Raw genomic sequence first — 12,216 nt, forward strand, 5'->3', positions numbered from 1 at the left:
TTTGTGTTGATTGTTTGAAGGATAGAATGTCATAATATTAATAATAAATATCAATTGTGTTGATTTTGTTGGAATGACTTTTATTGAAAAGATAGCAGTACATTTTATTGAAATAACATTAAATTTAGTACCATAGATAACACAAATTACTTCCAAGTAATATTTCCTCTTTTTTTGTGATTAAACAAATAGTCTAAAACATATTAAATGATTTGTGATTTAATTCTGTGCATAATTATTATTTATCAGGTTACATCAAATTAATACCACAAACAACAATGTGACTATATAATAATGTGCTATCTAAAAAAAGCTACACGACTTGAAACACAGATTATGTTATGACTAGAGCCATGATAGTTTAATCCTATGGTTAAATGGATCTTTCTCGTATGTGAAAGACAACTTTTATTTCATGAAAATCAAATTTATACTTACGTTAATTGAAAAAGTAAAATGCTTCAATCTACAAAAATAGTGATATGTTTTCAATACATGATAAATTAAACTTTTCATTAACTTTATCTTCCAGTAAAATTATTTCATCTTTACTTATTATCCAAACTCCAAATGAAGGTTGTATGAATGTAATGAGTCGTCTAGAGCAGTGGTTCTCACGTGAAATTTAACTGTAGCCGCACAATTTACATTGACACTTCTATGGAAACGCCTGGTGGCTGCACCAAATTTCACTTTTATTTCACATGTCTATTTATTTAAAAATAATGCAAATGGAAATTCCTCAATACTCCTTTTTTCCAATGCGGGCCGCATGTCCAACTGGCTTCGATATCTGTTTTTTATGAAGTGCATTACACTGAATGATCTTTCACAGTATACAGTAGTAGGAAAGATCGACAATATTAATAAAGCAATTGTTGCCAATTCTTTGAATTGACTTGATGTTTTGTCAACGTATAACTTCAACCAAAATTTTTTAAATTTGGTATTATTAAAATGGTTTTTAAGTACCTGGTCATGACTCATTTCCAATAACACATATTTAACGTTAGTCCAGTTAATTAAATTGAATACTGAATATGATGTTGGTTGCCGCACATGAGAACCACTGGTTTAGAGTCATAACTCGCATTTTGTAATTTTTGAGTTAAATATACTAAGTGATTCTAAAGGCATTAATATATACAAATAAAAATAGTTGGCTATAAAAAGTCACTGGTTGGGCCGATTGTGGTGGCCATCATCCTTATTCCCCATCTACTCAAATCCCCTTATTTATTATTGTCACAAGACTAAGTGACCGACAGTTACGGGTCATGTATCGACCGTAATTGCGAAGAACATTCAGTCAGCTCAAGAGAACGAATGGGTGCGTGTTGCCGCACCACGTTATACAGAGTGATTCAAACAAAACATATCTGTTCGACCTTCGTTGCACTAAGTTTAACGGTTTGAATCGGTTTGTTTAAATCATCTGAAAAATACTGTTGGTGTCGTAACTCACGTTTTTCAATGAATAATGTGAGTTTTGTCATCAAGGCTTTTCTAACCAATCAGGGAGCTGCGGCCTTAAGAGTATCATATATATTTTTAACAAATAATATAAATCGACTCCTCACTCATTAATATTCAAGGGAGCTCAATACTTTTCTTCTAATTATAAACAGTGCTCTGGTGGGTTTTTGCGATTATCTCAAAACTCGATTTTTGGAATATGTGAGTTATGACTCTAGGCAGCATAAAGTTATCCACTTGACTGTTGGAATTTGGATTTATGTTCAGCACAGTATACAAAATAATGAATGGTAATACATATCAAAAGTTAGCAAGTAGTGCCATCTTTGGACAACTTATGCAGGTAGGGTAGATAATATAATTTATAATTTACGAGAACAGATAGAAATAAGCATCCGAAACCGAAATCCTTCTTACATGATAATACAATAATATTGAATATATTCAAACAGTAAACACGTTAATACACATTACTATAATAAAACACTTAAAAAAATAGACATAATATAATAAAATAACAAGTAATAATGCATATAATCAAAACAGAAGTTTCATCCATGAAAATTAACAAAGTGCCTGCGACGGTATAATATTTCAAAGATGTATTGTATCAGACTTATTTGAAATATCTATTTTGTTTATTTTTCTTTAGGAATGTATATATTATTTATTATAAATATTCATAGACAATGGAGTATTTTTATTACAAAAATAGTCACATAGGCTGTCTCTTCCACCATTTATTTAATTTATATAAATATATAGGTACCACCTTTTGTCAGTCACATCAGGGGTCATCTATATATGACGTCAAGTCTTAATAGGGACGGGTGAGGATGAAGTCGTGATATAATGTCAGAATGGAATTAGTGGAGTATGTACTATAAAATTAGACATCACAAAACTCAACAAAATACACCGCCTACATATAAGGTCGGAACTGCAAAATAATAATTTTTCAGTACCTAGTACGATTTTAATAAATTTTAATGACACCACAATGTTTACACCCACAATGGCATCGCGGCTTATAGTGTCGTGGGTCCTAGGTTCCAATCCTGGGTCTGGCAAGTACAAATATTGTTTTTCAATTTGTGTATGAGTCAGAGTATGGACCTAATAGGTTGAGCAAGTGACTGACATCCATTTCTCGTAAAAACAAAATCTGTTCATACAAACCTCCACCATGTGCCCATATGATCTTATTAGGATCAGACATGGTCAGAAAAAAACCAATGTTAATTTATATGCAAATGGAATCTTAATTTTTTAGTTACATAATATGCCTATAAAATATTGATTGAATTTTTGGTTTTTTTTCGAGATGAAAAACAATGTTAATTTAAATGCAATCGGAATATTGCAAATGGAATCGTAATTTTTTAGTTACATATGCCTATAAAATATTGATTGAATTTTTGGTTTTTTTTCGATATCATTTAATTATCTTTAAAATGATTTACTTACAAGTTAAAATAGCCAAAAACGCAATTCTGCCCTTTGAGGTAGGTGTCAATATATTTTCTCATATCAAGAATAAAATATTCAGAGATGACATAGGTACTGAAACTGATCATTTTCAACAAATTAATTTTTCAATGTATGGGGAGGGAGTTGAAAATATGACAATAATAATTATAGATAGAAGTTTCATGTGACAGTGGGTTGGAGGGGTTAAAAAATACCCAAACACCTGACGTCATTTACGGATGACCTTTTGGTTAACAATTGAATTGGTACTCGCAAGTCTTAAAAGAGATCATAAAAATAGTCTAAACCCTGTCCCAATTCCCAAATGGCGATCCCAGTACCCAACTCATTGGCAAGTTCGATACGTCTTTGAATCGAGTAAAGTGTTGGGAAAAATATAATTTTTCGCCCTTTAGGAGTCCTGAAACAAAGTAGTAAAAAAATAAATAAGTATGTGATCATAATTAGTTCATTTAAAAAAAATATATTTGTCATTTGTGGTAGACTAAAATATAGAATCGATGAGTTATGAGAAATCTTAGAGCTTACACAAAGATCGCAAGCAACCATAATTAAATTTATATGTGCCCGTTAATTAAGTACGTGGTCGCAGCCATGACCTCTTCTGGATAAGAACTGTTTTCTCGTGTCAGGCTTATCAGGCACCTTTAGCGAGGGGTGTGAGACTAATCAATGCACTCCCCAGAGATATTTACATTTTCAGTGATGTGCTTTGTATGTATTTTGTCTTTGATTTATTGTTTAACATTATTTATGTTTTTATTTTGTTTCTTCTCTATTCTGAGGGTAATATTTGGTGATATGTATTTTTATTTGACTCTATGATTAGAATTAGTTCATTTTCAATTTAAATCTCATGTTTTATATCCATATTGTATATGTACAATGTTTTGTTTTTAAATAAATAAAAACATGGCCACCTGCAGTCAAATGTAACCAGCGTGCAACAAAGAGTAATAATAGGGATGTTTGTGTTCCAAATTATGTAATGATGAATAATATAATATAATTACAATAAGAGGGAATACAACAATTTACATAATAATAGAAAAAATGGGGACCGTGGGCCTAAAGAAAAAGGCATTTAAACTTACTACATATAATACAAATAGTTTTTTTAAATACAACTTACTTCACATCTAAAAAGTTTTCTACACTTTTGTCATCATATTTCATAGAGCCTTTAGCAGTTTTTAGCAGGTCTATGTATTCGTGGCCTACGATGGGTCCGCCACCTCCAGGAGAATATGCATTCCCATAAAAGTTTAATCCAAGCAAAATCTTCCCACGCTTCTCCGTTTCTTCATCATTAGGTACCAAGTTAGTCACGCATCTTCTTACCCACTCCAATGGAGCATTGGGACCTAAATATTATTATAAGTATATATATTATTTATAAATTTCATAAATGTATACTTAAAATGACCAAATAAGTAACTAAATTTTAAAAGCACCTGGCCTTTGAGGATTGGAGAAATCGTACGTCATGAGAGAAAATCCTGTAACATACGGATACAGAGCATCGAATTGTCTGATCAGATCATCGTCAATGGATTGACCTCGAGATGGTGGCAAAACTAAAATGAAGTCAAGCAAGACCTCAGCCATTGACAACCCTGTAAAAAAAATATTTCACATAAACAATACTTCACCACAATATATGAAATAATTTATATACAGTAGGTACTTCCGTGTTTTCTTTCACATAGTTAAAATTTATCAAACACAGGCACCAACAATCTATGTTTAATATGATTTTTGTTAATGCATTTTTTTTTTCTTCTTTTGACCATGTCCGATCCTAATAATATCATATGGGCCTCCACAGAGTGGAGGTGTTTTTACGAGAAATGGATGTTAGCCACTTGCTCAACCTATTAGGTCCATACTCTGACTCCAAACACAAATTGAAAAACAATATGTATATTTGCCAGACCTAGGATTCGAACCTGGGACCCACGACTCACAAGCCCCTCGGCAATCGTGGGCGTACTATACCAGTTACTTTATCAATAGTTAGATTTTTTTTTTTTTTTATAGAATTATTAATAACCATGTCCTTGCTTTTTCGTACAAGGTGGTTGTTAGTAATTTTGAACAATCACAAACACCCAGGCTTTGAGAAAAACACATAAATGTTTTTGTCATGACCGGGAATCGAACCCAGGAACTCTCGGGTGGAAGGCGAGCGCCTTACCCACTGCACCACGAGAGCCGCCAATAGTTAGATATTATTATGATAATATATTAGATATAAAAAAACGGACAGTTATCGTTTTTATTTCTTCGATAAACGGATGCAAACTTTTGTTGTGGCTTAAGAAAAAATCGGTAAAAACTAGATAACTAAACAATAATACTGTATAAATATTTACCAAGAAATTTAATCAAATCTACGGTGATTTCATAATTTACTCGGCCTGATATTTGCGACAAGATTTCTATGACCATGCCGTCGAATTTCCACTGCTTGCATATCTTTTTCAAAACATTTGCAAGGGCTACTCTTTCCTCTCGTGGGCCACTTAGTAATTGAGAGAAGTCCTTTGGTGTCCATCCCTCAAACAAAAATCGAGGCACAACTAAAAACAAAAAAATCAAATGACAACATTAAGAAAAAAAGCATTTCATTTGTATATTATAATATGGCCAGTTTGGCTGGACTGCGTCACATGGGACTTAAAGCCAATTCATCTGTAAAGCCTTGGTGTTGAATCTTCCAGGAAATTTTGATAAAAAGCTTTATTCTCTTACACTTTTTTATTATTCATAGAAGACGGCATGCTTGTATAACACTATATATTTTTAGGCAGTGGCTATTGTAACTTGACTACCTGCTCCGCTGAGCTGGATCAAATGATCCCCCGACTACTAGTAATCAATGATAATTCATCACAACCATGTAATTTTACAGCGATTGTAAGACCCCGACTTCAGAGACACCACAATAAGAAAAAAATATGCGTCTTATAATCGAGGAAATACGGTTTTTCGCAGTAGTCAAAACATATTAGTATTTTAGGCATCCGTGTTGATTTTCAAAATATGTACTGCAACCTTCATGACAATTAATTACCTGACCTCTGTAACAGAACATCACAAATACTATGATTTCACAGTAAAGAAATGTTTTAGATCTCAGCAAATGTAATGGTTTTGAAACAAAGTTATTTTTTGTTAATTCTACTTTATCCAAACTGTTCGACGACGAAGATAAGAAGCAGTACCACTGCGAGGGTTGTGTTATTTGCCGGGTCGGAGGACGAGATTTATTCTTCCACTACGTTGTTTACAACATGTGTATGCGTTCATGATCAGCTGTGACTAGTCCGCCATTTTTTTTCTGAATGTCGGGTCATAAATAAAATAGATTTAACAAAAATAACTATCTCCTTCTGACAGCGAGTCGTAGTCAAAGTCTTAGTAAAATCACAAAAAAAAAACTTTGTTTCAAAACCATTATAATAAAGTTCTACCACGTAAATACCAGTTAAATTAAAAAATGTAAAATAATGTAGGGCAGCTCACTTTTTAATCGGTTTGAAGCCCCGTTTTGTTTAACGGTCTTTATCCAAGCATGATCAACATCGTGCAAACCAGTTACCTCGTAATCCTCCTTACCATTTCGTTTGACTTGCAGCCAAACCGGTGATATTAATGAAAATTTGGGAGCCCATAACTTTGCAACATTGTAGCCATGGCTATTCCACTGCAAAAAAAATCATTGATTTTACATGTTATTTATATAAAAATAACATTCCCATTACAAAAATAAGGTAATTTTATAGTAAGTACTCCATATCGTTTTTATGAACGAGGTCTTGACCAAAAACCTAATACTGTAACTCAACTATCTACTGTAACTCAAAAATAAGTAGATTGTGTTTTTGGTCTCAAAACTTCTTAACCATAATGATGATATGGAGTACTTACGGATTGCAATACCGGTATTTCAAAACTGGTATCTCAGTATTTTACGATACTGAAATACCGGTTTTAAAAATCAGACGATACCGATATTTTCGGCATTGAAAGTGGAAAAATATAGAATTTTTTAAACAAAAAAGCGAGGAATATTGTGTCTCTTACAGGATAAAAGTAAAGAAATTGCAACAATAAACTAATAAAAAATTAGGTGGAATTGCCAGTAGGGCACATACATACATCTAAGAACACTTCATAATATAAACTTATGAAAGATCACGAAAGTGCCAATACTTCAGACTACATACTAAGCAAGTACAGTATAACCTCGTTTTTACGTGCCCAGAATTCACGTTTTCCCGGCAATTGCCTGTAATTTTTTCAGTCCCGACTAGGGACTCCAATCCCGGGATCCCGAGCTATTTTCGATACCTATGAATCCCGGGATTGATAAACATAATCCCGAAAGTTTCGGGATTGATTTTTTTTATCAATTTTTATGGAAAATAAAATAAAAATGAAAATATAACAGAAAAAATACTTTTAATAATAAATAACTACATTAGAAATAAACTGAGTTTGAATGAAGTTTGATTTATATCCATGTGTAAGTTGCTGATTCATTTTATTTTTTTCACATGAATTAATAAAAATGAGAATGATTGGAAAAAAACAATGCTTCGCACTATTAACAAAGTAATTTCACCATGATCTCATACGTTTTACGGCAGTTTCATATTTAGCCAATTAATTACATTTATGAAGCGGAAAGGCCATAAGTACCTACACCATGAGTTGCTTTGCTATTTTAAATCTCGCTAACCCATTCATTAAGTCTTTACTATCAGAAACAGCAATCTCATATTAAATTCACATAATTATTTATATTACAATATTATTTACTCCATTAAACTTATGTATTTCCAAGATTGAACGTATACAATATTAACAATAAATGTCTTAAATAGTATAAATTATACTAGATTTATTTTTGACTGATTTTATCAATGTTATTTTTAAATATACAAATTTTATATTGGCAATGGAAAAAAATGCCAATCTCGGGACCAGTCCCGGGATTGTCAAATTGTAATCCCGAAATCCCGGGATCAGATTTTTGGCTCGGGATTGGATTCCCTAGTCCCGACGTATTTCAGTACATTTAATACCCGCATTTACGTTTTCCTTTCCCGCGATTTACATCGGAAATATTCAAAATATGCGAGTTACGCGCGCTTGACATTTGGGTCGTGACATTTGAACGGCGTAAGGTGTTTGGAGGGAAAACTCCGTGTCTTTAGAACGGCGCACGGTGATTGGTCGGCGAGCGACGCTGTGATTGGCCCAAGTTCGGCGCGTAACAAGGTGATTGGTCCATTGGTCGCCATCTTTTCTTTTGGCATCGTGTTTGTGTTTTGTATACACTCCGTTACAAGTTCGCGGTTTATTTATTTCATATTGCTTTCGGTTCGATTATTATTCATTTTTACGTCCTCATTCTTTCAAGCCCATAATGTCTAACCAAAGGAGACCAGCAGACTTGTCTGCTGAAGAACTGTCTGATGAAGAAGAGGTTGATATTCCAACAAAAGAAGAAGCAATGAGGTTCATCGAGGGTTTAAAAACCTACTTTACAAGCTTTGCTGATATTCAAGATGACACTTTTAAATGTTTATATAGTCTTGAAAGAGAATTACATAACAAAAAAACAAAAATGCAACAAACTAATATATGTAAGTAGGTCCATGATTTTTTTAATAAAAAATAAAAAAAAATTCAATAAAAATTTAAATTGAATGTTTTTAGAAACATAAATTTTTTTTTTTTTTTCAATACCTTTTACATTTTCCTTCCAATTAGGTTTTTTTTCAGTCCCTTAATAAACGTAAAATAGGGGTTATACTGTATTTGCAAAAATCAGTATCTCTACTATATCTTACTATAATTATTTTTAAAGGTTTACATTTATGTACATATTTAGATATTTGTGCTATAAAATGTTAATATTTTAAAGAAATATTAATATCTATATTTATTAGTAGATACTTACAACTGTTTTTCATATTATATTTCGCGAATATCGGTATTAATACCGGTTTCAATAGGAAATACTGAAATACCAGTATTGGTATTTTCATTCACTATTGCAATCCCTAGGAGTACTATAAAATTACCAAAAATAAATGCATTCTTCATCGGAAAGTATATTAGTCTATGTTCATCGGGATCAATTTGAAGTAGGATGTTCTTTCCTTTTTTTTTAAATGAGAAATCGCTTTTGATAAATCCTACTAGACTAACTGGCATACTTATATCATTAATTGTCAAATTTAATGATGCAGATGTTCATGACTTGCTATAGTTTCTAAATATTTCCATCTCAAATAATTTATTTGTCCATATTTGTATGCAAACATAGATATATTTTTAGGGCCACAATATTTTCCTGTCTAAAATTATTTTGGTCTTTTATCGAAATCGCGCCCTAATTTCAAAGGTCTTATAACAAGCGACTCATTTTATTTGCTGATATATTGGCAGTGAAAAGTGTGTTTAGGATATACCTACATTGATTTTTTTGATTGATTGAACTTTCGAGCCCTCCATATGCAAGTAGCCACAATTAAAACTGATTTTAATAAAATGTGTCACTTACCGGAGTAACAAATCCAAGCACGGAACCATTAAAATAACGTCTTCCCGTGTCTTCGTGAAATGTTTGATAGTTTACAATGATATCCTTAATTAATGGTTCCTCTTTTACCAAATCTCTCTCGATCACCGATAAATTGGATGGTCCTTTTCGTTCTTTATAACCTGATTTTGATTTGACTGCTTTACTAGATTTGTCAGAAGGGGATATGGTACCTTCAATGTAGTCATAATATAGTAGAACAAAGAAATATATTGTTATTTTAAAATTCATTTTAGCAAAACCAGGAAGGTTGATTGTTTTTGACAGCCACGAAATTGACAATTTGACAGAACTGGTAAGTGTTGCCACTACTTTAAAGTGTACACGTTAATGAAAAATCCATCATAATCTAAAATCGAGGTGACTTTAATCCCTTTTAACCTATTTATAGCATTTGTTCAGTGTTTTGTCGCACATATTATGTGTACCGACCAAAGAGATTGGACTCGTACCGACGTAAATCTTTGGAAAAAAATGTTCGGAAACAATAAAATTTCGATACCTACCCAACTTTCGAATTATTTGTAGCTGGATAACCTAGGTACAATGTTTATCGAACTGATGCACATATCTTGCTAGGGTAATATTCATTAAAGTTAGGTTTGTCAGGACGTAAATTAAACGAAACCCACGTTCAATATTGGTAAAATATTTTGCATATACTCAGCGGGCTTTGTATATCTTGCTTTTTATTGTCTTAGGTACCGTCAATAAATCATAAAAAATGGCTTCAAAGTCTTTCGCAATAATTATATATTTTCAATAATAATATGATCTGTGGTTGATATTATCAAAACCACAATTTCGGTAGATACGCATTATGGTAATATGCGTTATAGTATAGTGCAGATGGGTGAAATTAACTGATGTAAGTTATTCTTTCGCGCGTTATAGCTTCTTTAACCCTGTGGTATATCTGCCTATCGTGTAAAGTACCTACTACAAACAATATCCTCCATTCCTTTGTGCGATTTGCAGCTCTTGGATTCATTGGAAATCCGTAGCGTCATTCACGCTACTACTCTAGCCAGTCAGTACTCAACACCTTCAACTTGTCCTGTGACTACCGTCTCTATCCTTGTTGACGCTCTGAGGATAATATGACCAAATAACCAGAATAACGCATTAATACATAAAGTCGAAAACTTGTCCTGGATGCAGGGGTGCGCCAAGCAGGGATGCGCAGCACTCGGGTGGTAGGTTTCAGGTCGGGAAAATGTCCGATTTTAAAAAAAATAACATTAGTTTTCTCGAGATAGGTACCTAAAGGCGTTCCAATTACTTGTCGTCCGCAGATTTGAGAAGGAACGTCTTCTTCCTAACACTATAATATTATTATCTCAAAAGCGTCGAGTCATTTTCATCATATTATTTATATCTAATTGAGAAAGAAACGTAATGCCAAACCGATTAAATGTTTAAAAAAAACAATGGATTGTCCATAATAAGTAGATACCTCCCAAAATGGTTATCACACAAGAACCAAATACATACAGATATCGTTATACTGTCTTCAAAATACTCTATCACAGGATACGGATATGATGCTGTATAATCCTGTCTATCGTGAAATTGGCGTAAGTATATTATGTAAAAAATGTTTTTCTAAGTTTTATATTTGATAATAATTAATCGATACATTGTTTTAATTCGGTTCTTATATTGCGCACCCATTTTATTATCTCTGTTCCCTGTTTAGTGGCGTGATGCATCCACCAAAGTGTATCTTCTTCGTGTAAATATACATAGACATTATTTTATTCAACCGGAAAGTGGCGCATACACTTGTTTGTTCAATAAACATTATACCTAATTAAAATTAAGGAACTCTAACAAAAAAAAGAATATCCTATTACTATATACTAAACGCGATGGCAAATAAGTGGCACGCGAAAAGTTTTCGACGGCACGCCAAAAAATAAATTCTGGATATGTATTCAATATGGAAAATTTATTTTCTTATCCTTTTGATTGAATAGTATTAGAGAATTTTCAAATGGAAATTATTGATTTGCAATCTAATCCTATTTGGCTTTCTCAAATTAATGAATCGGAATGCCGAATTGAAAATACACTATTAAAAACATGGAATAGCATGCCTGATACTTTTATATCTGTTAAAAATTAGCAATCTCGTTGTTGACTATTTTTTTCTTCCACCTAATCATGTGAAAGTATTTTTTCTATATTGAATCATGTACGAGTACATTCAAAGACTAGAAATAGGTTGACAAAAAGAAGATTCAGCAGCATGTATTAATTTGCAATCAGCGACATATCAGTCTGATATAAAAAAAGTCTCGCAAATAACATGAAACAAAAAACTTCAAAAAAAATTAGTGTTATTAAATGTTTTTATATTTCCTTATTTTCTTTTATTTTATGTGTATTATTTTTATATAGGTATTCAATAAACAATATAGCTACCAATGCACCTAACTGTTTTTTTAATATTCAATAAATATGATTTAAATTATAGTATTATCATGTCGACTGTGCTTAGGAAAAAGGGCGTAACCCTCGATTTTTCGAAAAGTGCTTTTATTAGATATTAGCAATATATACAACTAAATACACGTTCTATAAAAAGGAAGTAAGCCGCAAATGCCGAATTATTATCTAAATTCAGG

At 32.3% G+C, this 12,216-nt stretch overlaps 1 protein-coding gene across 1 annotated transcript; it reads right to left on the minus strand.

Moving 5' to 3' along the window:
* Positions 1-2,682: 2,682 nt before the first annotated feature.
* On the minus strand, positions 2,683-9,902 carry LOC147068473 (chitinase domain-containing protein 1). Its single transcript, XM_085952103.1, has 6 exons — positions 9,548-9,902; positions 6,496-6,676; positions 5,343-5,549; positions 4,422-4,583; positions 4,100-4,331; positions 2,683-3,367 (listed from the first exon to the last, which is right to left on the minus strand). The coding sequence occupies exons 1-6, from the start codon at positions 9,815-9,817 to the stop codon at positions 3,226-3,228; spliced, it is 1,194 nt and encodes a 397-aa protein (XP_085808229.1). The 5' UTR covers positions 9,818-9,902; the 3' UTR covers positions 2,683-3,225.
* Between the last annotated feature and the right edge of the window lie 2,314 nt (positions 9,903-12,216).

This window comes from Rhyacophila brunnea, unplaced genomic scaffold (genome assembly GCF_057557595.1).
Source record: "Rhyacophila brunnea isolate RB1 unplaced genomic scaffold, BYU_Rbru_1.0 scaffold_3, whole genome shotgun sequence".
Classification (NCBI taxonomy): Eukaryota; Metazoa; Arthropoda; class Insecta; order Trichoptera; family Rhyacophilidae; genus Rhyacophila; species Rhyacophila brunnea.

What these genes read in the sequence shown, in the direction of transcription:
- LOC147068473 (XM_085952103.1), bottom strand. Translation starts at nt 9,817, where the DNA reads ATGAATTTTAAAATAACAATATATTTCTTTGTTCTACTATATTATGAC. An exon ending in GGCTTCAAACCGATTAAAAA is followed by an intron (nt 5,550 to 6,495) that starts GTGAGCTGCCCT and finishes TTTTGTTTTTAG; the next exon opens with TTGTGCCTCGATTTTTGTTT. An exon ending in AGATTTGATTAAATTTCTTG is followed by an intron (nt 4,584 to 5,342) that starts GTAAATATTTAT and finishes TTTTTTTTACAG; the next exon opens with GGTTGTCAATGGCTGAGGTC.